The 27,893-nt window shown below is 39.4% G+C and overlaps 4 protein-coding genes across 7 annotated transcripts in view; 1 reads left to right on the forward strand and 3 right to left on the reverse strand.

Annotated features, from left to right (window-relative positions):
- Positions 1–3,776: 3,776 nt before the first annotated feature.
- On the reverse strand, positions 3,777–12,948 carry rbm5 (RNA binding motif protein 5). Of its 3 annotated transcripts, none has more exons than XM_046383496.1 (25): positions 12,865–12,948; positions 12,475–12,517; positions 10,824–10,998; positions 10,570–10,728; positions 10,354–10,423; positions 9,865–9,938; positions 9,075–9,158; positions 8,704–8,764; positions 8,267–8,332; positions 8,001–8,161; positions 7,715–7,812; positions 7,429–7,516; positions 7,273–7,341; positions 7,103–7,169; positions 6,818–6,918; positions 6,562–6,718; positions 6,071–6,162; positions 5,772–5,954; positions 5,524–5,664; positions 5,340–5,426; positions 5,007–5,192; positions 4,824–4,898; positions 4,621–4,721; positions 4,396–4,525; positions 3,777–4,285 (listed from the first exon to the last, which is right to left on the reverse strand). In XM_046383496.1, exons 2-25 carry the CDS (start codon positions 12,489–12,491, stop codon positions 4,160–4,162), a joined length of 2,568 nt encoding a protein of 855 aa, XP_046239452.1. In that variant the 5' UTR covers positions 12,492–12,517; positions 12,865–12,948; the 3' UTR covers positions 3,777–4,159. The 3 variants fall into 3 exon arrangements, with proteins under 3 accessions (XP_046239452.1, XP_046239453.1, XP_046239451.1); XM_046383497.1 differs by having other exon boundaries at positions 5,340–5,423; positions 12,778–12,929; XM_046383495.1 differs by having other exon boundaries at positions 12,778–12,929.
- A 1,141-nt stretch (positions 12,949–14,089) lies between these two features.
- Positions 14,090–15,467, reverse strand: brk1 (BRICK1 subunit of SCAR/WAVE actin nucleating complex). The gene is made up of 3 exons (XM_046383499.1): positions 15,304–15,467; positions 14,676–14,758; positions 14,090–14,593 (listed from the first exon to the last, which is right to left on the reverse strand). Exons 1-3 carry the CDS (start codon positions 15,419–15,421, stop codon positions 14,567–14,569), a joined length of 228 nt encoding a protein of 75 aa, XP_046239455.1. The 5' UTR covers positions 15,422–15,467; the 3' UTR covers positions 14,090–14,566.
- Positions 15,468–16,437: 970 nt separating this feature from the next.
- gpx1a (glutathione peroxidase 1a) lies at positions 16,438–17,705 on the reverse strand. The gene is made up of 2 exons (XM_046383498.1): positions 17,379–17,705; positions 16,438–17,087 (listed from the first exon to the last, which is right to left on the reverse strand). Exons 1-2 carry the CDS (start codon positions 17,601–17,603, stop codon positions 16,737–16,739), a joined length of 576 nt encoding a protein of 191 aa, XP_046239454.1. The 5' UTR covers positions 17,604–17,705; the 3' UTR covers positions 16,438–16,736.
- A 243-nt stretch (positions 17,706–17,948) lies between these two features.
- Positions 17,949–27,893, forward strand: part of LOC124056259 (testis-expressed protein 264 homolog) — a 32,363-nt gene continuing 22,418 nt past the window's right edge. For both annotated transcript variants that reach the window (XR_006842966.1, XM_046383500.1), the window contains exons 1-2: positions 17,949–18,644; positions 24,562–24,783. Coding sequence is in view for 1 of the 2 variants with exons in the window: in XM_046383500.1 (XP_046239456.1) it covers positions 18,393–18,644; positions 24,562–24,783 (474 nt within the window). In the remaining variant the exon portion in view is untranslated. The remainder of the gene's footprint in view (positions 18,645–24,561; positions 24,784–27,893) is intronic.

Consider the following 27,893-nt stretch of genomic DNA (forward strand, 5'->3'; position numbering starts at 1 on the left):
GTCAGGAATGTGGAGAGCTGCTCACTCATGTGAGAATAATAGGTGGACACTTACACAGAGGTGAGGAGGTGAACTTTGGTTCGGGCAGATGAATGCCGTGTAATATAACTATTTTACTAATGTATATTAATTGCATGGTTGCACAGCAGGCTGAGCCAAAAATCAGAGAAAAATATGAATGAACTGCTGGCAGGGTGAAGATGTGAGTTCTCCAAGTTGGAGATAAGTCAGTGTACAACTGAACTGTCACCAGTATTGGGAGACCAGGCTGACATGAGCCACTTTCTACACTGCAAAATAACAGTGTATTTGTTACTATATACGCTATACAGATAAAAGTCCTGAGTCCTCTGATCACTACACCAACAGGGACTTAAATGACATCACATTCTAAATACACAGACAGCTTTGCAGCTGTAACAGCTTCTACTCTTCTGAGAAGACTCGCAATCTTTGTTCCAGTTCATCCCAAAGGTGTTGGATGGGGTTGAGGTCAGGGTTCTGTGTGGGTCTGTCAAGTTCTTCCACACCAAACTCATTCCACCATGTCTTTATAGACTTTGCTTTGCGCAGTGGGGCTCAGTCATGCTGGAATAGAAAAAGGGTCTTCCCCAAACTGTTGCCACAGAGTTGGAAGCATAGCATTGTCCAAAATGTCTTGGTATGCTGAAGGATTAAGATTTCCCTTCACTAGAAGTGAGAGGGCCAAGACCAAACCCCGAAAAACAACCCCCATAAAGACGTGTGTGTGGATATTTTTGTCTATATAGTATATCTGAGGTTGTGGTGTGCCAGTGGAAAGCAAATCAAAATATATAATTATTGTGGTGTTAGAACAATGGCCCATCAAAAAGGTTAGTCCTGTTGCACAGCTTGTCATGAGTTAGTCTTAAAATGAGCCACATTCTCTGTATTAAAGGCAATGGCTCAAGTCACTGATGTAGCCTCTAATTGGAACTGTACTCCGTTAATCCGTGGTCACATGGTTACTTTTTTATGGCTAAATCCAATTATTCTGGATTTTTAGTTGTGGTTTCATGTCATTCAGACGTTCTACAAAGAACCAATAAAGAGAGGACAAGAAATTAAACCTGATTATAAGACACTCAAGGTGCTTTCTGATTGGACCCAAGGTGGTACTGTATTTTATTAATTTTTAGCCATGCCATAGTTGGCCATGCCAGATGTTGAACATGTTGTCCTGAACTTGTTGCCCCCTGCTTTGCTCACACACTATACATACTTCCACCAAAATCTTTATGTAAGCCCATTCATAGAGAGAGGGATGTGGCTCATCTTTCTCAAGCTGCAACAGAGACTCCACCTCAGACCACAGGAGTGAGGCTATTGCTACAACTTAATTATGTAACAGAGATGGATGTGAGGCTCAGAACATTTCTCCCCGAGAGGTGAAAATACCAAAGGACGAGGAACCATGAGGTCTTTGAAATATCTCAGGAGACATATTGTATTATGCTACATTGTGTAAAATGCTTTGTTTAGATAAGGACTGCCGACAAGTAAACGAACAAACTAACCACGTCTTTGTGTGGATGAACAATATCATATACAATCATTTACAGACCAAAGTGAACGCACCCTTCACTGACCATTTTGTCAATGGAAAGTATACCGAGGATCCAGCAAATAAGACTGTTTCATTCTCCATTTGCAGGATGCTTGAATTTTCTGTTCATCTCGCTCCCCTTACAAACACGTGCACAAACAACAGACCTTGAACTCAGCGGTCAATGATCTCTTTAAACAAAAGATACACTAGAGCAACACAAACATTTTTTTTTTCTTTACCTTCTTATGGCATCGCCAAGTATAGTCACAATCTGTGAGGCTGACGTGTCATAGGCCATTGGCCATGTTTCTAACCATCTGCATTCAAACTAATGGTTCCACAAATGTCCAAAGCACATCCAGTGGCACCCGTATTAATGAGAGAAAAAAAAATCACAGGCAAATAGGAATGTAAAATGACAAAGAAGACAGGTTCAAGAGACTTGTTTTGCATGTTGCGCAGTGTTTTATCTTCGTCTTACCTTCCGTGTTGCAATGATTATCAGCACAGATAAACAGAAAAAACATTACAGTGGATCCTTAGTGTTAATGCTGGAAAAAGTCAAAGGAATGGACACAAGAGCGAGAACCAACACACTTCTCAATTTATCTAATTTGGCACAATAAATACTCATACCGCGACATACCTCTACACAAAATGACATAAGAGATAAAAATAGAGTCACATAAATAGTTTTATGGGTTATCTTGCAGTTATATCCAAAATAGGCACAACATAAATGTATCTTCCCCTCAATATTTCAGTTTAAAAAAGGACATTTAGAGCACCCAGATTCCTATCTTATATACAAATCTTAGTAAAAATAGAAGGGGCAAGAAAACATTTTTCCAGGAATATCAAGGAATATCACTGCCTCCCTGTCATATGATATTGCTCAATAAAACAATACAATCTGAAACACGTAGACCTTTCTGTATCTCTAAAACAACCCTGTGTGGTTTTCACACTCCCTCAGTGTGTTATTAAGGCAGGACACTGTTTCTCTTGTTGCCTAGGGGTGTCTCCGCCACCAAAAGTAGCTCCCTTCAAGGTGTGTTACACCTCAGCACAACTCTGCAGCAGTGAAAGCTCCAACAAAACTCAAAGAAAGCCCAACAGGTTGTAAAAACGAAGAGTCTGGAACAGTCTGAGATGGGTCACCAAAAGCTGGATCTAAATAATGTGTGATAAAACCAGTATAAATTTTCCCTACACTTAGCAGCAGTGGCTTTATTGGACTGCAAGGTCAACAACCAAATTGCTGGAGCTGGAAAACATTTGGTGTCTTGCGGATGGACACCTCAGCAGCGCCAATCAGCACGTCTTTAAACCCCTGTCCTCTAGTGGAAGGACAGCCTCACTACAACATCCTAAAACTAACACTTTGCTGGACAGAAAACATGCATGTATACAGTAAACTTCTGAATTATTAAAATTCATGAAAACACTGTTGAGCACATTGAGACAGCCTTTGTTCATACAGGCTAGTATAAAGGAGGGTAGCTAGTAAAAAGTTGTAAGCTTCAAGCTTCAAGGACTGAATATACAGGAGCTAATATATTAGCTCAGGAAGTAAACTAAAGAAATGAAAAAACCCTTTAACCTTTATCCTCTAATAAAATAAGTCCCATAGTGCTGTATGTTTTTAGCTTTGTTAATGACCCAGGCAGTGCTATTCCACCCTATGCCTTTCCAGTGCATATTCCACCAGGGATGTAGTCCAGTTCCAACTTTGATTATGATTTATCATATTCTTCATTAAAAATATCTCCAGAAAAAGATTATGTAGATCTAATTTGTTTTGTGAAATAGATGTACAAAGTTCAGGAATTTTTGGCACGGCCGCCTCCCCTGTGCCTCATTGCAAAATCAGAAGTTTACTTATAGAAAATTCAAAAGGTTGCTTAACATTATCACAATCTCCCCTTCCTCAGTTAGGGCGTTGAACAGTGTTCAAGTGTTTTATGCGGAATATGATGATGTCACAGTGGAGCTGACCCTTGACCTTTTGAATATCATCACTTCATAATTATATCCTATGAAACATGCGAGAAAGGTTGTCATATTATGAATTATAGTCATGGCCAAAAATGTGTTTTGGTGGTCACAGTGGCCTTTGACCACCAAATTCTAAGCAGTTCATACATACAGTGTTCACCTCCAGCCACTTAAAAATGTTTCTAAAGGTGGTATAATTAAGGCCATCATAAATCAATGTCGTTTATTTTTTGAACAAACAGAAAAAAGATCTTTGTATAAACTGTACAATCTTTTAAACATGCTGAGACAGAAAAATGGCATTAACACAGAACAAATATGTAAACTTAACAAAATTACTGTGCCTATGTACATTTATAAATAATCTTATTCACTATCTTAACAGACCTCCATTACAGATGTTTTTTGTATTGTCTGATTTAACCATTATGCCAAGAGACATAATCATCATGTATCATACACGGAGTGAAATCATTTAAGGAGAACCTCTCTTTAGCATCCATGCCAATTCACTTGTCGCTGTTGATGTGGACGTGAAGCAAATCTTCTGCAAGTCTTGATGATAAATCAATTGAGCTCGAGACCAACCACTCATTCCAATTCAGTGAAGCGAGCAAACATAGCTTTGCGGACTGCGTCTTTGTACGTGTCTGAAGCAGAGAGGGTGTAATTGGTGCCTTTGGTGCCAAGTCCAGCTCCCTTTGTCCTCAACTGTGCCTGAGCAGGAAAAGCACAAACTTAAGTACTTTTTAGGTAAACACAAAGTTATTATACTGCTTATTGGTGCTGGATACACCCAAACACCAAAAGGAAATTTTTGTGGATACCTCAATTGGTGTAGTGATGCCCTGCTGGTTGCGACCGAGACCTTTACCCTCCTTCCAGCCCATGGCCTGCAGCATTTTGTTCCCAATATTGTCACTGTTAAGGCCGTCCTTAGTGGGTTGTTCGTAATTACTACAGAGTAAAGAAAAAGGCAATTTTAATCATTTATACCTTACTAAATACATACAAAAAAACCCCAACTAGCCTGACAAAAGAAAGTTCCTTACATGACTGGTGCTGGTTGACTAAATTTCTTCTTTTTGGGGGCTGGGGGTTCAGGGATGCCATATTTTTCTCTCCTCTCAGCAGCCCTGTCTCTGTATTTCATCTGTTCACCAGAAGAATAAATGCATTTTGAGTTTTAAAATGCTGTTAGGTTAATCAGGGATCAATATGATTAACAGGAAAGTGGTTTTGCACTGAGTCGAACCTCAGTCTCTTTTCTCTCCAACTCCTCCAGCTCAGCTTCGCTCATTTTGGATCTGCGGAGAACCTCCAGGTTTTTCTAGGAAAGACCAGAAATGGCACCATTATCTCAATAAATTTAATGTTTTCCTGGCTCACAGTTTGAACTTTTGCTATTCAGGCCTGACGACAACATGAGTGATGTTACCTTGTGGAGGTCCGAGAGTTGCTGATGTCGAATTAGACTCTCTTTGTTGGGAAACTGTCGCCTACACAGCAAGCAAGCCAATTTTGTCCAGTCTGTCAGCTTGTTCTGAATTCCGTCGCCACCATCAGGCTCTGCTCCCACCTCTTCCGGGTCACTGTCTCCACTGTAGGCTGCCACAAGGACACACTAACCACACCAGGGATAAACAAAGGCAGGTGTAAATACCGTTAGGATAAATACCACCTCGATAGAACTGATAACAGCATATTATACAAATGAATTAAAATAGACAACACTTCCTGCAAAGGCAAAGTTCACACTTTAAACACTCACCTTGGAAGTGCTAACTGAGCTGGTTGGTGGCTCCTCCTCAGAGCACTTTGGCATCTCTGGCATGAGTCTGTCTAAAGTTCCTGCCTGCTGAATAAATAAGTGAAAGATCTATTTAGGACAATTACTCTAAAGATTACACATTCAGTCTCAGAACTTTGTCAGATGTTGAATCCTACTGGATTACCTTCTTTTCAAAAAGTGTGTAGCCAGCATCTGCAGCTGCTGCCTCCTTCCTCTCTTCTTGACTGATAGGCTGAAAACTACTCTTGAAGTTCTCTTTCTGCTTGTTGAGAGTTTTAGCCCACCTTTCCATATCTTTAGCAATCTGAAAGAATCAAATTTGAACATTAAGATAAAATTTAAATAAGAACTCAAAAATGAGAAGGGCAGAGAAGCAGACAAAATGTGCTGATAGAGAATTCAAAACAATACCTGCTGAGCAGTCTTGCTTTTAGGCTTTTCCTTTTTCTCCTTGGGTTCTTTAGGATCTTTGCTGCTTGTGGCTGCAGCAGCATTATCATTTGGTCCAGCATTTATGTCAGTTGATGCTGGTACATATGTCTGCTTTTCACTGTCCCAGTATAGATATTGCTGGGTCTGTGCATTGTAGTAATACTGGAAAGACACAAAAACGGCAATGTACAAAATTAAAACATTGTTTTTAAACTCCCGTGACTCTCACCAACATAAAAAAACCAAGTGACTCACACAGTGGTATGTGCACTACTTACATGACTATTTGGGTCATAGTAGAGGCCAGTTTGAGGATCATAATAGTAGCCAGAGGACTCATCGTACTGATAGGTGGAGGTATCAGGAGCAGCTATCAACGGCATTAACAAGTAGCATCAGTTGTTATTAAAGCATCTTAAAAATAAATAAATAATAATTTTAAAAAAACCAAAACAAATTCATATGTGTAAACTGATACTGTTTTCATGCATTTAAAAAAAACTGCTTTTTCAATTACCAATATTACCACATTACCGATAAATCAGTAAGTGGTCCCAGCTCTGATCTCTGTCACCAGTAATAAAAGTAACACAATGTAACCTCAGGTACTGGTGCATGGTCCACATATTTGGGCAGTCATATCAAAGACAAGTCAAGGCTGTTTGTTTTAACACTCAAGTGTTAATGATGTGTGTGACAATCAGGATTTTCTTTATATGCACATCACACTTCACCAGGACAAATTTTAAGTGATGTTGGACGCACGTACAAGTGCTGGTGTCAGCTGTCTGTCCCGAGGCTATTAATGTGCTGGCAGCAGTAACCGTGGCAGCGGCGACGGGGGCAACAGGCACAGACGCAGCTTCAACACCTGAAAGATGTCCTGTCTGGGGTTTTGCCTCCAGTTGCTGGGCAAGTGGTAAAGCCTGCAATTAATGTAACAGCTATTTAGGGATCGCTCCAGCAAACATTTCAACAACCGTACTATAATGTACTTTAAGAATTAACAAAAATGTGTATGTTACCTGAACAGCAGGCTGCACAATTATATGGGGTTGGTAGACTTGCGCAGTTTGTGATATCACTACTCCAGCTGCAGTTGGAACAATCTTTACACCTGGGGCAGCTAAAATTGAAAAAGCAAAACTCTGTGACAATAAACTATGCAAACAAAGTGAACTCAGTACATGTTCAGAGACCTCCGCTTTAGTATTTATGTGTTTGTTGCTTCTACAATCTTAGTACGAACAAAACTTATTCAGAATTTTCCAATTTTATCATACAATACAAGACGTGGAAGCAACTCATACCTCCTAGAATCCCATTTCCCTGAGAGGTGCTGGCACCTGCTCCTTGCTGGTAGAACGTCTGGTAATCCTGGGGGACAGAAACAGAAGAAAGAAAAAAAAATGAAATTAGAAAAAAGAAATTCTGGCCTGGAGCCAGTTGTGACCACATTTGCTTTATTTGTTCCACTAACCTGTGACAATGAAGGAAAGCCGTCTTGCAGGTAGCTGTACTCTGACATGCCCTCTGAGCTCTGCTGTGGCTGATAATGTAAAGCGTGGGTTATGAGCTTGTTACACTGACACAGCGAGATGATAAATTACAGAATGTTGACAGAAAATGGGCCTACCTGACTTGAGGACCACTGGGCTGCAGCAATAGCTGTGCTGGCCACAGAGAAGGCACTGACACGATTTCCATCAGGTAGTAAAAGGTCCCTAAAAGAGACAAAAAGCAAAAAAAGCAAACAAGTTTATTCCCACTTTTCATCTGAGTGTGGCTGACTCAGGCAGTTGGAGGTAAAAACACATGAGATTTGCAGAGCAAATTAAAAAATAAATAAATCAGAATACAGATGTAGGTAAATCTTTTTAAAATCTTTTCATGCATCACAAAATCAAGGCACATTTACTCACTTTCTAGCACTCTTAGCATAGTCCACTCCAATTGTTTTTCCATCCAGTTTTAGTGGAGGCTGCAGTCCCTGCAAGATGGTTAGCAGCTGAGAGGCCTCCTGTGAAAAGGAATGATATTAAAATTTAAGTGCTATGTAGGCATTAGTGAGGTGGTAATACTGAGGAGTAATATTAGTATAAAAAGGAAAATGGAAACGTGTGGTTGACTGGTATAGCAGAATATTATGATGTTTAATACTAGGTAATTTTGAGAAAGTTCATCTGTGCATGTTAAAGAATGCTTTACCAGAGGAGAAGACAGCTGCACAAAGGCAAAGCCCCTGTTTTGGCCCGTCTGCTTGTCCTTGATGAGCCGAATGTTGTTGGATGAAAGATTAGCGTATGGTGCCAGGGCTGTCATGATGGCTTCCACAGTAGTCAGAGGAGCTATATTTCGCAGGATGATTGCTGTACAGGAGAAAAGTCTGCATGTTGAAACAGCCTAACACAGATAGTTTGGAGCAAAAAATATCCTAAAGTGGGACAATGAATCTATAACAGGGATGGTCTTACTGTCGCCACAGAACTCTCCACTGGGTTGAGGTTCAGAGACTCCAGTATTATTGCTGGTGTCACCTTCTGTAGAGAGAATGACAGAGAGGTAAGATCTGCATTAACATAACATTCATAACTGTTGTTTAAAATAAGAGCACTGGAAATTGGGTATAAAGTGACAAGTGTGAAAATGGACGCTAAAATGAGTCAGCGTTTCACAATACCAACAAGCTTATTTTCCAGCCTATTTCATGAACTCCATCATGTACTGTGGTTTGTCCCCATGTAGTATTGTCAGAAAGCAAGGAAAAACGCATGCTGTTTCCCATCTACGCACTTTGCCTACATCTGACAGTGACAACAACACAACAGAAATTTTGCGTTGCAACCCAGCACTGTTGACAGGCTGCCCGGATGTCTGCAGTCAGTGGCCTCTTGTTGATTTAGCTACTTACCAGCTTTGGCTGCTCCACACCTGAAGCACTTCAGCCTCCTCCGGAAATTGTACAGGCCACACTGCAAGTAACCGTTCACATCATTTTTATTATACACCTACTAAAGCCCTGAACAGTGCTGCCTCAGAAAATAGGCAATCTATATTGGTGTATACCATACTCACCTGAGACACAACCTAACCTTTACCGCTTATCCAAATGTAGGTGTAACCACAAAATCAGCTAACAGGATTGCAACAGTTCTAACTCACAGGTCTCACATATATACTCATATGTACCATATACTGTGTGTGTGTGTGTGGGGTGAGGTGTTCCGTTGTAGCACTGTTTTGATAATGTGGTCATTAAACCAAGATAGATCATTAACTTACAGTGTTGCAGAGCCAGTCTTCATACTTGTTTCTGGGGTGACTGTAGTGCATGTCCACGCTTTTGCCTTGGATGGTCAGACGTTTCTGAAAGAGGATGACAAAAATCAGTCAAGTATTCCTGGCAAGAATCAATCTCATCAAAAGAGTAAGCAGTGTTGGAAGGGAGAGATGGGGAAGAGGGACCCCCAACAGATAGCCTTTGTGTTAAAGACAAGACAGGCAAATGGTGTCTATATGAGCATGATGTATGGAGGGTTCTTTAGGTGTTTGGGACCCGAGTGCCCAGGCTGAGCTGGAGCAGAGTGTACAATGTGCCCTAACAACCCTAACAGACATTTCTGACTGCTTTGAAAAGGGGATACTGGGGGGAAAAAAACATACACTGAGAGGGAGGCTTAAAAAAACAAACCAAAAAAAAAAAAAAAAAAAGTCTGAGCTTACAGAGCTTACATCATCAATAATGCGTCTATCAACAAGTTAAAGATGATGTGTTCATTATCTTAAAAGCAGAATCCTTGAAGAGATGATCTTATAAGTCAAATCTGCAGATTTGATGCCACTGCCATTCCAATTAACCAAAACATTAACATAAATATTTTACGAATACAGTCACCTCTGTTAATACAGAAATCAAAATTTTGCTCTTTGCATACAATCCATATTAATTTTTTTTTTTTTTTTTTTAATTTGTGCAGTCTCCAAACAACTTGTTCAATGCATTTTGGTTGCCATTTGGGTTATTTTTCCAGATCCCCAAGATTAAAACTAGACTTGGCGATTGTGAAGCAACCTGATTGGTCTCCATCCATCGGGTAGCATCTTGCAAGTGATAAAAGTCCACGAAGGCGAAACCACGGCTTATACCTAGAGACAGCATTCAAATATAGACGGGAGGTGTGTTAGTTAAGAGTCCATGGGCATATTATTCAAACTCTTCCACAAACTGCTTCACGACCCAGGCCCTGTTTGGTACACAATGGGCCACTCCTTAGGAGTTTTACCATAGCAAGAAATCCTGCTGAACACCACTGTTTGAAGCACACTTGAAAACAAAGTGTGTCTGCCAATCAACAAAATTGTTGCTGCTCTTACTTACCTTAAAAAGATCCACAATGAACTGGAAAGATAAGTCTTAAATCAACATTTTAAATCTCTTTTCAACTAATTTGATACTATTTCCTCCAAGTTGCTATGGGAAAATGGGTCTGAAAGGAAGCAGATTGGCCCTATGGTCAAAGACTTGGGGGGGAAGCTGGGGACCGTCACATGTGGTTCTCACCTGTTTTCTTCTTCATTAGCCTGACATCCACCGGCTGTGGTCCCTCCAGTTGGTCTATGGCAAAACGAATCTGAATAATAACAAAATGCAGACAGATAGTCATTATGACATCATGATTCAAAACCATTTCATGTTATACAATAAGGGTTTCAAACAAATAGTGCCAAACAAAACACAAGAGAGGTTGCATGACTGCAGGAAAAAAAAAAGTCTTACATCATCCTCAGTGACATGAGGAGAAAGACCCCAGAGCATGATGGTCTTGCTCTTCTTCTCCTCGCCAGGCTCCCTCCTGTAGTCCTGCTCTGGGTAGTCGCCATCAGAGTGATAACCATCTTCTGATCTATCACTGTTGCGTCGTTTCCTTTCTCTTTGCTTTACAAAAAAGACCAGCACATCAGTTAAGCGTGGATGTCATCAAAAAATTAAGTGCTTTCATTAAAACTTTACAGCACCAGTAGAATAACTACCTCTGGACTGTCTCTTGATCCTCGACGCTCTTCAAAACGATCACTACGTCTCTCATCGCCCCAGCGGCGCATGTTGTGATCACGGTCTTGGTCCCTCTCTCGTCTGTCACGCCAATCTGATTCATCACGGGACTGGTCAGAGCCATACCTACCACTTCGCTCTGTGCGGCTAATCCTATTCAAAAGGACATTGAAAGACAAAGTAACACATCAGAACAACTACCGGTAGTCTGCAACTGCTTGATATCTGTTGGATCAGCAGTCTCACCACCAGTATTCATTTATTGTTAACTTTTAACGAAAAATTTGTGGAATTTATTTTGTGACTGATCATGAAGGTGCCCACAATCTACTTTTCAGGTAAATCATAGATATTATGGTATCAATCTCTATATAAATATAGCGCATCATTTAAGTGCGCAGACATTTCCCACACAGTGGCTGCTTTCATTAGACCAACTGAGGCCTCCTCGCATCCTCTCTCCTCCCAGACCAGGAAATCATTTCACCACCATCATCTTGCAGTCTCTTAAGTGCACCTTGAGACAAGGAGTAAGGGGCTTCACGAAAGCTTAGAACGAGGAAACGCAGGTGTAATGACGTGTAATAACGAAGATTTTTACTTATTAACAATACCACTTTCATCAAATGTCTTTATTGATTTGTTAATTGATCTTACAGGTGAGTAAACTGTCAGTCTTTTGGGTTGCGGTATTGTTTCATGTTTTGTGCTTTCTTTTACAATAAAAATCAACATACACACATTCTAATGCAAATATGTGGCGCATTACTGTGCAGATGACAATAAAGCAAGTAATCACAATCAAGTCATAACAAGTAATACAGATCCTTACAAGACTTAAAAAGATTATTTTTGTTATTAAATGATTAAAATCAACAATAACATCAGCAAAAAAATACTATAATATATCTATGCCATGTCATCAACAACAAGCCCCCTTCAGACCAAAATCACACAAGTTCTCTGTTAAACCATATATACAGTGAATTTTGTGGCACAATTTGCTAATGCTGCACATGTGCTATCAAGCTGATAAGGATGTTTTCTTAATTTGCTTGTGTTTTTGTATATTTGCATCTGTGTTCTTAAACTGCAGTGTTTGCCCTTGTCTGCTAATATACACATAGGATATGGCAATTCTTCAAGTTGGTAATTACATTTTCTATGATTTAACGAAATTGAATAGAAATGTCCTTATGAAGACGAAGTAATATGGTAGCAAATTTATTTCCTTTTAGGAATCCGCATTACGGCCATTTACAGGATCACGGGGAAAGTATTTCATAAATTCAATAAAATGATCTTCAGAAGTTGAGATGAAATGGCAGAGTTGGGTTAAACATTCACAACTTCACTGTAAAATGACTGGCTTTGGATATGCAAAAACTTACAGAATATTAAAAAATATACTAACCTAAAAGCTAATGTTACTGAATAGGTTACATGCAGTCGCTGGATGCAATTTAACACTGTCTAAAGTTCCCCTTAACACTGAGGATGAAAGGTATTTGAACTTTACAGAGTAACTAAACCTCTAAAACACTCTTTTCTGCTGAAAATCAACAACACTGCCATTACAGTTAACCACACCTACCATGGCGAGCGGCGCTATCGTGTATAGTTACTCACCTTTTATCAGCTCCCATTTCTCCCTACAGCAGACACACGGCCTCTAAACAGCAAAACACAAAGAATCTAAAATTATACCTCAGTGCTTTGGCGTACAAACATGCACAAACACATATACAATCATATTATTTCGATTTCAATGGGCCCCTAGGGGCAAAGGAAAACGCTCCAGAAAACAGTAACATGGAGCCGACCTAACGTTAGCAAACAGACACAGGTCATAACGTGAAAATCATCTAACGTTACGCCAGCGCAATTCTGTGAGATTATTCCAGTTTCCAGTCCAAATGTAGGATAACTCACCGGCGTAGTTGATAAACAATCTTATTTTTCACCAATAGTTTTTCAAAATGATATTTAACAATTTGCAGGTAAAAAAAATCATCTCACGTCCAAGGACTTTCTACAGCACTACAACGACACCTTCTTTATCCCAAGATGCATTGCAGTATGGCCCGATGCATTATGGGAAATAATATTCATTGCCCCGAATTTGTCTCACAGGCAGCACTTGGCTCGGGGTTCTTTGTCTTGTGCTTCCAAACATTCGGTTGTTTACAGTCAAATTACATACGATTAAGATGAAGTGCTAGGAGTACGGCTGGACTTGGCTCGGATCATTTGCTGTTACAGCTGTTTGTATGCTAATGCTACAGAAGAAAGCATGCTATGAACATAAATCGATGTGTGCAGTTTTGAGATGTCGCCTGGAAGACTAAATAAAGGGCATACCAACTCGAACAAATTCCGCCATTTTATTGGGTATATTGTTTTTTAGTTTACGCTATTTGCAATGTATGCTTTGCAATTATAGTGCTTTAAATTTTAGCTATATTCCATTAACTCGACGTTCAAAAAGTTGCAGTGCATAGCAAATTGCAAAAGATGCTGAATCAAAATGACTACTGTCCCTGCTAATTAAAGGTTTACTTTGCTTATGTAGCTCTGTGATAATTTTAATTTCCCTTTCTTGTTTTCAACGTGGCCACTAAGCCATACTAAATTTTGAGAGGAAAGTAACTTTATAAACTTCTTATTTACTTGTAGGACGTTGCTGTACTTAAAATTTCGGCCTGTTGTCTGTTTGTAATAGACTGTGTGTACACTTGTACTGACAGGTATGCCAGATGAGGCACATATGCACTTGGAGTTAATGATTGTGAAGGTTCTCCAAGAGAAATACCATCATCACCTATAATCTGGTATAATATTCATAACAACATGTATTTCAGTGTTATATGTACATAACATGTATGTACATGACTGTGTTCTGCACACATGGTCTTCAGTCAACATGTAAGTGTACACATCCATCTCTATCGTATCATTGATGCAGTGTTCATGCCACTGCTATGGACTGTTTCAGTACACACACAACCCTGTATATTGCTTAACAATTTGTGTGCAATAAACTGCTTGGTGTGCAGCTCTCTACCCTGCAATGTAATAGCTATTGAACATTCTTTAATGTTTCTTTAATGTCTCTTTATTTTTCTGTGTGTTTACATCTTCTGGTAAACATGTCTACACTGAGTAAACTGAGAACCAGACTTAATTTTCTTTCAAATGTAAATTAAGTTGCATCACACCAAAATAAGCCAGAGCTTCAATGAAATCCATTGTTTATCATTTATTACAGTATTTAAATCCTGAAACATCACCAAACAGTTCACTGTACAAGCAGGTCCTTAGCAAAGATGACTACAGAATTACTTGTTCAACTTGGCACACAAGAATGTTCCCCTTTCATAAATCTCTGATGTGGTAATGACACTGTATACAACACAGATGGTCAACATGTTATTCTGATACCAGATCCATAATTGAGCTTCACAATATGTTTTAAAACCAATACATATGGAAGTTATTTTTGTTTTGTAACATTGATCATGCTTGAGTCTCTGACACCCGAGACTGACCCATATCTTCTATACAAATATGTCATGAGAAAAAACACAAAACTCATTTAATATAAAAAATGATCCACATGGTCCCAAAAAAGGAGGGTGGAATCCACTGCAATTTTTTCCAAAAATTCAGGGTGGGGGATCGGCAGGTAGCTCTCGAAGGCTGGGAATCTTCATGATGAGTTCTAGGTCAAGGTTTCTCCTTTGGTCACCTGTAAAGAGATGCATATTTGTGTAATCCATTCGAACACAAAACACCACTAAACCGTTTAAATTACAATGCAGTATACTTACTCTCGCCTCAATATATTCAATCCTCCTTTCTAACGCAGTCAGCTTCTCATTAAGGGTGGCCAAGCGGGATCGACAGGACATATCTGCGAATGATCAATTGTACTTAGCATTTTACCGTCAACAGTCATGGCATTTTATGATATGCGGTGTAACTTGTGGACGGTATAAAATAAATTGACACTGGTTAAACAAAAATGAACAACGTCATTTTTACTGATACCCATGTATGAGAAAACATAATTGATATTCAGGGGTCAACGCTGCGCTACTGATAGCACAACATTAATGACAGCTAAGTAGACTAGCGTTTGCTATGCCGGTGGCCATAACACTTGAAACCAGTGGTCCTTTAAGCGACATACTGACACTTGTTCGACTGCTAACAGTAAGTAACAAGCGAAAGGAAAAGCAAGGCAACTCTACACCACACTGCTATGGTATTTCTAAGGCGAAATATTAACAAACTCAGCTATCCATGAAGCTAATTGCTAACTGGGAGTGGCCATTGAAAACATCAACATCAATGTTAGCAACAGAAGGACAGCTAGCGGAATAAGCTAACTTGATCTACGCAATGTATCTCCATTAGTGGTGATCGTATTCGTAAATTTGCTTGTTGAAAACTTACCAAACGAGTTAAGAAAGTCGGCGATTTTTTTGATGCTGCTTGTAATTACTTCTATGTATTCTCTATTCGCCCAATCCTGGTGAATCTCTCTTTGCACTGGATCTTCCTGACCAGCCATGTTGAAAATCGCAGCTTGGCAGTAGCGTTCAACCTAGTAAAGCCCCCTGCGGTCAACCAGGAAGCACATCATAGATGAACAAATTTATGCTGTTTTATATCTGTGGGTAATGTTAATTCAAATCACAAAGTATTTTTAAATATGTATTATCGCTATATACTTTACATTCAGAAGTTATTCAGATAGCGTTGCATTACTTTTCAACGGTGTTGGAAGTAGTCAGGTGAAAATGCCACAGTGCAACAATACGCTGTCACATGTAAAAGTCGTTTAGAATTTCACTTACCATCATTAAAATATACTTGAAGTACTCGTAAAAATACACATTATGCAGAATGGCCCATTTCAGAACAATATCATATTACTGGATTATAATATTGATGCATTATTGAGTAAACACTTCACATGTAACAGCTGGAAGGTGGAGCTAAATTTAATACACTGCTGGCTTTTTCATTAATGTGTATTATTTTAGCTGAATCTATTTTTCATTATAAATCAAAGTTGCTGGTAACTAAAACATTCGAATAAAATCAGTAGAGTAAAAAAAAATACAAACATTTGTTTTCAAATTGTCTCGCAGTAGATGTATAAAGCAGCACTATTGTAACTGTATTTGAGTAAATGTACTAGGATACTTCCCACCACTGCTACTAAGATAGTTAATTGAGAGAATTTTGGGCTGATGTACAGCAGCCTCCAAAGTTTCTGTTTGAGCTGGTAAGGTAGCCTGCCATGTACACTGGATGGCTGGGAGTATTTTACACCCACAGGCCGTGATAATTCAGTACTCACCATGTTTATAGTCTGAAAAAAAAAAAATCTAACTGAAAAAAAATACACAATGTTGTCAAAACTACAGTTGACAATTGCTGGACAATTTTATAAAGTATAAAGTAGTTATAGACTATTAAGTATAAAGCTGTACTTTCATACTCAAAAGTATATACATTTTCCAGACAAGCATATTTTGAAGAAATAGTGTGTGAGAATACAAATGACAGTAGCACGCCATGTGACATTAAATGTTTATTTCTCCTTATGTCTACCAGAGAAGATATTTGTGATGCATTATACACAGTGGCAGAATCAGTCTTTTACATATTTATCAGAAACTCCCCTCACAAAAAGGTTTCAAAGAGTGTCTTCATTGGGTAAACAGGCTGAACAACCACAGTGTACTGCCCTGAAATATCACAAACATAAGATACTTAAACTGTGAAGGTTACAACAGATGGGTGCTGATTAATCTCTTTGGCCAGGCTGGTCACAACTGATATCCTTAAGAGCCACCCAGACTGTGTCATAGCATACTTTACTTGACCCTCTTTAGCAGTTCTTTAATATCTGCCTCAATGTCAATGGTGAGGAAATTCCTGCTGTAACGCTTGTATGGCTCACCATCAGAACTAATCAGGAACTTCTCAAAGTTCCAGGAAACATCGTTCCTCCTGACGGGACTCCAGATGATAAACTTTGGGTCAGTCATGAGAGTCATGGCATCATCGCAAGGGAATGGAAGTTTTTCCTTCAGATAAACAAACAAGGGGTGTGCATCATTTCCATTCACATCCACCTTCTCAAGGAGCTGAAACTTTGGTTCAAAACCATTCCCTGGACGAATATATTTCAGGGACTTCAGGATTTCATCATTCTTGCAGTTTTCCTGTTGTAAAAAAAGATAGAAACATTAAATACATTATAGATCTGGACGTTTGATTAAGATTAAGTTGATTAAAATCCACTTACTTAATGCTTTTATGCCAGCTGGAAATATTGCACCATATCCCCTACATTTATCTGACAAATGTAGTTACTGTCCATTTTTCTTTTTTCGTGCAAAATCTATGATCACATTTTAAAATATGAAGCTCCGCTATAGAACACCACCACCGTCCTATCAGATATAACTAATATTAGAGTATGTCAGTCACTTTTGAATCCCCATGCGGCTCACCTGATGTCCAAACTGATTACATGGCACTCCCAGAACAACGAGTCCCTGGGCGGAGTACCGACTGTGGAGCTCGTTCATCTGAGTGTAGTCCCTGGTTGTTGTTCCTCAAAGAGACGCGACATTCTCAATGAGGACAACTTTCCCCTTCAGTGCCGAGAAACCGAAGGCTTCTCCAGACAGCAGCTTAGCTGTCAGCTCGTAAAATCTTTTCACATTCCCAGCCATTCTCACGAATTCTGGACGAACTACGCGAAAAAAAACCTCTCTGCTTACTATTAAGGCGGTTCAACGTCAACAACTTACTTCAAGTCCAGCCTTCCCCTTTTTCATGGGGTGGGCCTTGAATGTAACTCCACTCTCAAGCAAGTAGTTTTTTCCATTGCACTTGTGACCGTTTTACTATCAAGGATGTGCACTTGACGTTTAAATAATAATTATTTGCCAAATAAGGTAAACCATACAAACCAGGCATTTGACTTTTGACTTTAAATTCATTCAGAATTAGTTATCTATCTAAAATAAATAAATAAATAAAAAACAAACTAATTTCCCCTCGGGGATGAATAAAGTCATCTATCTATTTATTACCAAAATTTAATATCTAAGAAAAGATAAATTTTGGGTAGCACTATGTTCTATCCGATGCAAAAATTGGAATATTTATCAGCTGACCCTCCCAGTAAATCTTGCTAAAACGTTGTTGTTAAAAGGTGTTTAACGTGGGCGCGATTTTTTTCCCCCCCTGAAAGTTTTTCAAATAGTTTTGTTCAATCAACGATTCACCCCTTCGGGTGGCATAATGGTACTTTCCAGGAAGTCCTGTGCAATGTGCATCTTTGGTGGTCAAAGTAGGCTTCTAAATAATGCATCCATGGTTCCGTTAAGAAAAAATTTCAACCAAAACAACAAAACATTTTCTTAAAAGGATTACAGGATAGACTAATGTGTGAAGTGTCTAGAGAAAGCTAACTATATAACGGTACCTGCACCTCCTTTTCTCCTGAGTAAGCCAACATGCCAGACTGGTTCATTGCGTGTGTGGTCATTAGCCTGTTAAGTGTTATAACGGGAGCTGCTTACATCTTGTACTCGGGACTGCTCTCAGACATTACCGTATTGACTGGCTCTCCTCCTATAAAGAAGATAACTTTCGCATACAAATTCAAACAAGGACCGTACAAAAATTGCGGACAACTTTTTAAGGAGTCTCACACTATTGGACCGAAGCTTTCATGTATTGGTGTGTTTTATGATGACCCTAAAAAGGTAAACCATTACACAACACTCTCAGTTGAATAACAGTTTCGCTTAAGTGTGTTTTTCAGTACTTCATTCAATATTTTATCTCTTAGTATCAGGAAGTTTTACTAGGTTGTGTAATCGGCCGCTAGATGGCGTTAATGTCATTCTATTAAAACAAGCGAAGTGGTCGAGGATGAATTCACTTGTTTCTCAGGGGATAGTCAGCACTTGATGGCTTAAATATTTTCATTCATCCAGTCAGTTGCTTTTTACCACAATGCACTTGAGACTTTTGGCAGTAACTGATTTGTTTAATGTTATTCCCTGAGCAATATCATAGCAGGGGCCAGGGTGTGGTTTCTTTTGTGGATTCAGATGTCTTGGAGTATAATCGTGGTTGTTCATTTCAGGTCCTGAGATGTCAACCCAAAGTAGAAGTTAATTTAAGGTCCGCTGAGACTACAAAATGTTGAATACTTAACAATCCATCATGTAATACATAATAGTAAATGCGAATCATTTTGAAACAAAGCACTATACTGTGGTCACCTACTAATAGCTTTGATCGTGATTATTAAATTGACCTTATTTTCACAGGACTTTAGTCCAGTTTAGCTGACTTCTCACTGAGAGCTGTTAAGTTTAGCTGCCATACTCTGTTCTTTCAAAGTTTTGCAGTAACATCCCTGTATGCTAATCAGTAGTAACCTTATTTAAAGAGTCCCATTCAACTTCCTAAACTTCTGATGTAATATGCGTGTGTATGTTACACTGGTGTTGTGGTTTTATGATGTGGTGGATGTCGGACGGCCACTGTGCACTGAGTTATGGTTCATTTTAATCATCAAACACATTCCGTCAGTCAATTAGTCAGACAGTTTTCCAAGCTGGTTATGTTGGATTCACCCTTTGACAGTCAGATGAGTCACTTGTCTTATTAGGATGGACTTTTCACAGCAGCAGCTAGTTGTGTAATTTAGAATTACGTTGGCATTGCTGTTGCTCTTGCTGGGAGGAGCTGAGCTGTGACAGTGTGTCACAAGTGTCACTGGGAAATAAAATGGGGTGCTTTGGAATACAAGTTCTGAAATATTAATTCCAGTAAAATGGTCATAATGAAAATAATGAAATGTGAATGCGTATTATTCTGTTATATATTTCTTAAGCTGAAGTCTGGGGTGGATAAGCTGTGATGTGACAGTCATGTGAATGTGACTGAAGCTCTGTGGTCTCCTTTACTGCCACATCAGTGCTGCTAAAAACCACAATTAGTAAGTTGGATTTCTCTGTGAGGTGTTTACCTACATTCCCAACCATTCCCTGTGTGAACCCATCCATCCCTAAACCTCAGTGTTGATGAGCAGCGGGAAATAGTATCTGCTCTGTCTGTTTTCCTGATACCTAATCCTGCACACTCTTTGGGATCTCCAAAAGCATGTGGTGCTAGTTCCCACATTTTTAAGCAACCCCAGCGTGAGCTGTTTCTTCAGCAGGCCAAAAGAGAACAAGAAGGAATGAAACATGGAGTTGCACCTTGAAATTATTAAGCAGTAGCAGTGGTGGGTCTGGAGGCTTAGCTAACAGGAGTGGAAAACAGGGGCCTGACAGATTTGATCTTTAGAAACATGCATCTGCTGTAGCATAAGGCAATGCTGAATGTACAACAGTGTGTGCAGCTGTCTATCAAAACCATAGCAAACTGCTGACATGGCAGCAAGTTATAGAAACACTTTGATAACATTATGATAGACTGCAATGTAAACCTGGGATATATATGACTGAATTTGAACTGAATTTTTGGAGATTTGGACTATTAAAGAAGTCACGTGAGCATGAGTTGGATATTTTTCCTACAACTTACTGTCATCTTGTAGAATAAACAAATCATTTGTTAATCAAAATAGAAAAAAAAATCAACGTGTCTACATCTCAAAACATGACAGTTGTTTGTCTCAGAAATTTGCTGGTATCTACCATTTTCAGACCCGGCTTTCATCAGTATTGACTTAAGTGGCACAGTTTAAACCAGCCATAGCCTGATGCTCAACAACCTGATGGAATGTAACCAGAGTTCAGTGGTGGACTCTTCCCAGCTCTGCTTCAAAACCCCTTTGTTTTGCTCATCCTCCTTTTCCCAAGCCAGCAATTAGGCTAGTGGGTCCTAGTTCCTCTGTGCAGTCACAGCCAAGTCCTGATCTAAGATAAAATAATTGGTGTAATGATCTCAGCTCATTAGCGTTCGAGCCTCAGGATGCCATTCCATCCCAGCTTCAGGAGCCCCAGAGAGTATTCTCAGATGGAAGGACTATTATTTGGTGTCTAAATAGTGCGACACTGTCCGCTGATATTTCCGTTGAGAAAGATTTTCAAAAGTGCAGCTGACAGAGGACGAGTCAGCAACACTAGCCTCACCCTCTGTTCTTGATTTTCTCACTCTTACCACCTTTAATCACTTCCTCTGGAGAAACAAAAGACCTCAACAAAGACTTAAGTTGGTTCTAAGATGGTTGCCATGGATACTGGGCTGGAGCAGCTCTGTCTGCTTCTTCAAACAGCTAACACACATTCTGGGCCCCACCCACTAAACCCTTTTCCTCCACCAGTCTCTTCACAGTTTCAAAGCCAGGGGGTTTCTGACCCAGTACGCTCACGTCACCTCTACCCTACAGCTCCCCTCGCTTCCTCTCCTCCCCCACTGCATCCAACTTTGACAAACGCCAGAGGGAGGAAACAGGGGCGGATCATGTACTTTTCTGTCAAACTCGGTATTCCGAGTAAGCAATCGCGGTCAGGGTTTGCGGACCTTGAGACGTAGATTGTCTAAATAAAAAGCGGGATGACAAGTGGAATGGTGGTGAGATGACACATGTGTCTGCCCATCCTCAGAGACCCGTGTTTAGGTCACACTGTGATTAAAGCTGTGGGCATGGCAGCTGCAGGAAGGGGCCAGTCAGAAAATGGGTATCAGTCTGTATGTTAGTCTTTGTGGTGAATGATGAAATAGTAGAAAATCTCTCTAATGCTCGCCCTTTTACAAAGTCATAGTAAAACTTTTAAAATGCAAGGCTTACTGAATCTGAGTGAAAAATACTTTGTATGCTGGTCAAGATAGTTTGCCTTTCTTACCCTGTTGCATTACCAAAATCAATTCAGCCAATGTGCAACAGAGACAAGGAGACATGGTTGCTTCAGTAGAATTACGAAAACTTTTATGAGCAGTCAGTGTGCTGAAGAAACATCAAAAGCTGTCACACTTGTGTCTTGATGAGTGCAGAGAGGCAAAACAAAGGTTGTGGACAGAGGCTTGTGCTTTTGGCAGTGGTTCTTTGTTCTGGACTCCCCACATGGAGCCTTGTGATGATTAATAAATCCTCTTGGCTCAGACGTCCCACTATGAGCCCCAAAACATCCTTAGTGTGAAAAAAAAATATCCTCACGTGAAAGTTTCCCAAATGTACTTGCGTTTCTTACCATAAGACCAGTCAAGCCATTAGAGAGATATTTAAAGTCAATTTGTCATATATTTTGCAAAGAGCTGGACATGTTGACTGTTAGTTTGTTCTGCTCCACTGAAAGCCTAGCTCTTCTTTTCACCGTGTAGTGAGACTCACTGCTATTGATTTGTAGTGGTGAGTAGACGTTTATTTAGGGATTGTGGAACATTTAATGGAGATCATCTCTTTTTGTTTGAGTCTTTATTGAATCTGCGGATCATAATCTCCACTGAGCAACCAAATTATTGTGGTACCAGATTTTCTGGACAAACAGTACGTAGGCTACCAGTCATCACTAAAACATCTTGCATCATCTTGCATGCATCTTGCAGCAACATGTTAAAACTAAGCATCCATAAATCTATAACTTACACTGGAAGTGTTTCACAGAGTTACTTCTCTTCATGCATTAAAATAACCAAAACGGCAAGAAAAAAGTGCACCTCATATGAGCTTGGAAACTGGTTTCAAGTGAGAGTGAATGGGTTATTTATTTCCTCACAAAATGACTCAAGGTGAGGATTGTCTACCTGGAAACAACATAACTGGAAACTGACAATAGAAAGACAAAAAGCATCACAAAATCTAGCCAGTAGATTATTGTTTCCCTTTTTACAGAGATGACTAATTTAGGATGATTTTTCTTAAATGCAGCAAAATCTACATTTATATTTCATTATATGCAGATTTTCATTAAAGATTAGCAATAACAGAAAAAAGAAAACAGAAAATCTTCACATTGGCTAAGCTCTACCCTGAAGATGAATCTGTAACACGCTCACAGGGGCTGGTAAAACCGGTAAAACCAGTTGCACTATAGGATCAGACTAAGAACTGACCCTGATCATCAGAATTCATAAATTTACTCAAAATCTCCAAAATTACTATCAGTCTACTTTAGGATCATCTGTCATTCATCTGCTAATACCAATAAAATATTAAGGCAGATATGTATGGCGGTTTCTCACTTCTTGTAGTATTAAGATAAGATTTTCCTTTATTGTCCCACAATGGGAAATTCAATGTATGTTTTAATGTGAGCTTTTGTTAAAATTTAGTGCACGGCGAACACCGCACTTGTGCATATGAATAGAGGAGAAAATAGGCATTCTGAGACACACTGGCTGTGCATGAAGCATAGGATAGGACAGGATAGGATAGAATAGGATAGGTTTATGAACAAATTGGACCATTCCAGCATATTTATTACAAGAGCCTACAATGGTGCTCTGCTCAGCACAGTGGAAAAAGAAAGAAAGTCTTAGATGTCCCAGGAGTATTCATTTGTAAAGTGTGTCCCTTTTCTTCTTTTTAATGGGCAGCAGGGTACTAAGAATGGAGGAAGGAGCAATAATTGCTTTGCTGCCAAATGCTCAAATTTGAGCTCAGACTGATGAGCATATTTTCTCTTTAAATTTGGCACCTTGGCTGACATCAGAGAGGATAATCTTTTTTATCCTGCTGACAACACAATATTTTGTGCATTATTTTTTTCCCTCAGAGGTAGGTACTATATGAAAATGTTGATGGTAGTTGGCATTCCAGAGTTTTGTCCCCCATTTTCCAGGGAGATTGACTGACATGAGGGGAGATGATGTGCAATGCAGTGTTTTTGTGCAAGCAGCACAAAAGTGTAGTAAACACAAGGAATTATTTTGATTTTAGCCAGACAGCATTTTCTGCTTGACAGCATTAATCTGTCTGTCAGTGCTGCTGATGTCATGTTGGAGGTTTTATATAATAATGGCATTTTGAATCACTATTGGAAGACTACAGAGTGTGTGTGCATTGAGAGAGTGCATTTTCTCTATAATCCACTTATTGTATATAATCTCTATTTGATCTGTCTAAACTGTCCATCAGTCTGTCTTATTTATATGCTTTCTCCAGTGTTTAGAACTGTTCACATTTGAATTTAGCTGGAGTTCAGTACTGATGTCAGCAATGCCTTTTGTGTACTCTCTCTGTATAATAACAAAAATGCAGTTCAGTTATAAAAAAAATACATCCCTGTTTCATTGCATGGGGGGTTTGACACTGGCTGTGGACATGCTAACATTGGCTGCGACCGCTAAAGGGGACTGAGGGTTCATATTATCAAATACGGTACACTTCTCAGCTTTATCTAAAAGCTAGAGATGTGTTGCTCTGGCCAGCTCTGAATTTCACATTACAGATATTGCAGCGAATTATGTCTATGTTGACTTTTAAAAAGTGTAGCCACATTTGCAGTGTTGAGATACTCTCTCTTCCTCTCTATACTTGACTACTAAATTTAAGCCTTTCTCACCCAGATGAGCTACTGAACTATTGCACTGATTGATTTAACAGGAGTCGGTACTTGTTTGTATTCGCATGGCGATCTTCTAAGTGCAGAGTTCGGGAACTCAACCCTAGCTCTCTCTTATCAATCTTTATTTATTTGTTCATTTGATGCTTGTTTTCAGGTGCCGGAACCACAATGCCGCTATGCCGTTGGCAGTATTCTGAGTGAGGGAGAAAAGAAGGCGGATGAGGAGCTTCTGAAATGCTACGAGACGTCAGGCTTTAATGTGTTTTCCTTTCCTGAAGTCACTCACGTGGTCACTACCTCCTTCCCCCACAGGACGTTTTTCTCTGTCCTTCTGGGAGTAAGAAGAGTTTACCCACGGCTACAGCACTACATCAAGGTATTATTTTTGCTTTTTGGACTCTTTTCTACCACTCATTTTTATGTCCCCACCACACACAATCCTGAAAGTAAAATATATATTTTTTAAAATAACCAATTATTTGTTTATTCAAATTACAGCAAAAACTCAAATGCTCCATTCAGGAAAATATGATAAAATGAGATTAATAAGTAGTAAGTGTTTTAATTCCTTTGTGATCTAAATGTATGGGAAGCGGAATGAATTCCTGAGCATTGTGGATAAGCCGCCTGTATCTTCAAACACCCAGCATCATCAGCCTCAAGCCCATCACTTACAGTAGCCTACTTGTCACATGGTGCCTCAGTGAAGCCACAAAGTGTCATGGCTGCACACTGAGCCACCACAGAAAGCGTCCTTAAAAACTTTATAGTAAACAGCAAAAAAACTGCTTTTCTTGTGTCTCTACCATTACTCTCTAACTGGATGTGTTCATCTCTTAGATTGATTTATTATTATTTCTCCTTGGGGGTGGGGGGTGGGGTGGGGCTGAGACAGGTCAGAATTCAGCAAACTCCAAATGGTTTATTACTGATGAAAGAAAGGAAGGACTATTGTGAGCAGCAAAATTTTCCTGTGGGACAGTCTATAGAGGCTGTGCACTTGTTGTCACAGTAAGCGGATGTCACCATGGTTACGGCTACGGGGTGGTAAGGTTCTTGGTGTTTATCAAGTGCTGCAGCATTAGCGTTCAGCTTGAATGCAGTGAAAACACAAATCTAAACACATTTAGTTATTATGTGACTGACTGTACAAATAGATTCAAAGAAGATTCAAATAAAAATAAATATAAATAGATTTCAGGGCACACGTCACCGTCCACAGCCCGCTGGTTCTTGTAAGGATCGCTGTTGAATCCTGCTACCTTTAATGTAAGCAGATAATTGTTCGTTTTACTCCTGGTTTCACAGTTTCCCCCACTGAACGCAGCCATATTGCTGGATGCTTTGCCACTCACAGTGTGTAGCCTCTATAGTTACGGATGGTAGGCTTTCAGTGTTTTCTATTTTGACTCTCATTTTACATTATTTTGGAATATTTCACATTTAAAATTGAGCTAGGTGTAGTAAATAATCATTGTGAGCTGCTGCCTGTGTCTATTTTAGTGGCAGAAAAACAGGAATGGAAGTGTGTTTGTGTTTGTGTGATAGAATGAATCATTGCTAACTCTAAGGTGGGCATACGTCAAGCGGTGGAAAGCAAATGATCAATATCTAACCCCATGATCATCACGTGCATATCTGAGTCATACTGTGTGTTTTAAGGCAACACAAAGTTAAATTTGGTGAAAAACTGAGCACGTCAAATTTTTTTCTTTTCACTTCCTCAGGCCTTCTTTGCAGCATCCTCTGGAGGGTTAGGGAGTGTGTGTTAGGCAGTACAACAGGAAGAGATTTATGGTAGAAAAGGAGTAAACTTGGAAGATGACATAGAAGAGAAAAGAAAGATAACAATTTGGGCTCCTTTTTAGCACTCCATGATGGATAATCCCACTGAGTGTTGCTCGAGGGATGCTGGGAAAGTGAGTCATTGTGACGAGCAGAGAGTTTCGTGGATGTGGTTTACGGTAATTATGCAGTGTGCTAAAACAGGTGGCAGCACCACAGGTTGTCTCAGTCACTCTGCTTCTGCTGGAGGAATGTATTTTGGTGTCCTGTCTGGCTGGCTCTGCCATCTGCTTGGACACTGTTTAAATCTGGCTCTAATCCAGTGGTCTGTCTGAAAGGTCAGTTTAGACAGTCATCAAACCAGACCTCACTTTCCTTCATCAGAAATATTAGATGTTCTTCCTTTGATTTAATATTGCTATTGAAGGAAACTTACTACACATCCTACGTATAATTTACTATGTTGTCTCAACGCTTATTGGCTGTAGACAGTTGCAGCCGTGTGACTCAATATAATGTATTTTTTTTATGGTCTAATACAACAGTTTCAAAATGAATTATACTTTGATGAAAATTACAATGTTGTTTTTTTAATGGATGTTTTAGTTTCTAACCCTCCTAACCTTGACAAACTACATCTCTGTTGATATAATTAAGGTGAGCAAGATATTAGAAACACCTCACGGCTCACAGTACAGCATGATAAAATTCAACAGCACCACAAATAGCCTTCAAAATGATGATAAAGTTTAATTCACCTCTCCAAAACAGTTTCAGTGAAACTGAACTTTATAAACTCAGTGAAGGAACAATTTGCTGCAGGCTGTTGTATGCAGCCTTCTTAGTTTTAGCTGGTTGTACCAGATAAACTCCATAAACTGAGGATATACTGTTGTTAATTGGAGTAGCCAGTGCTGGTTCAGCCAATAATGTCTCACGTGGGTGGCCTTCTGTCCTTATCCATTATTGCCCCTCCAGCTATTATTGATATTCAACAACTGAAAAAAAATACAAGTCATAAACTCTCATCTCAGTATTGAGCTGTTCCGGAAGAAGGCATATATGTGGACACCTATAATTCAGTAGATAGATAGACCATGGACCAAGGGGAAAATGATTTAGTTGTTATGTTTAGAGGCCCGGGAAGTTCCTTAAAAATAGTAAGTGACGTGAATGAAATCTTTGGGTGTAACTCAAGATGGGTAGTTGTTCAGAGCACATGGAGTTTGCAGCTGTTAGTGCTACTTCTCTGACAGACTTCTACCATACATTTGCAAAGTGATGTTGCCCTGTGGTATTTTCAGACAACTGTGGTTATTTGAATGCGATTTGCTCAGCAAATAGTTGAAAAGTTAATTGAAGATGAAACAGTGAAGATAATTCAAGTGTCAGCGGAAGTTGAAATATAAGCATGAAAGGGAGTTTAAGTTTAAAAGTGTAATGTTGAAGGACTCAAAGGAGCTCACGTTTTAGTGAGAATTAAAGTGTCTTTGAGACGGCTGAAGTCACTTTAAGCATTTGACCTGAAAGCAGTCGAAGTGTCAGTTGAAACAATTTTTTTGAAAGAGTGAATCATTAGTTGAACAGAAGGATCTTAAATGATTTTAACCCCATTTGAAATCTATTTTTAAAGCAAATGCCCTCTAAACTCAATGAACAAATCAAGAAATACTACAATATCTGGCTTGATCATAAATAGTT

The sequence above is a fragment of the Scatophagus argus genome, chromosome 3 (assembly GCF_020382885.2).
Source record: "Scatophagus argus isolate fScaArg1 chromosome 3, fScaArg1.pri, whole genome shotgun sequence".
NCBI classification, from domain to species: domain Eukaryota; kingdom Metazoa; phylum Chordata; class Actinopteri; family Scatophagidae; genus Scatophagus; species Scatophagus argus.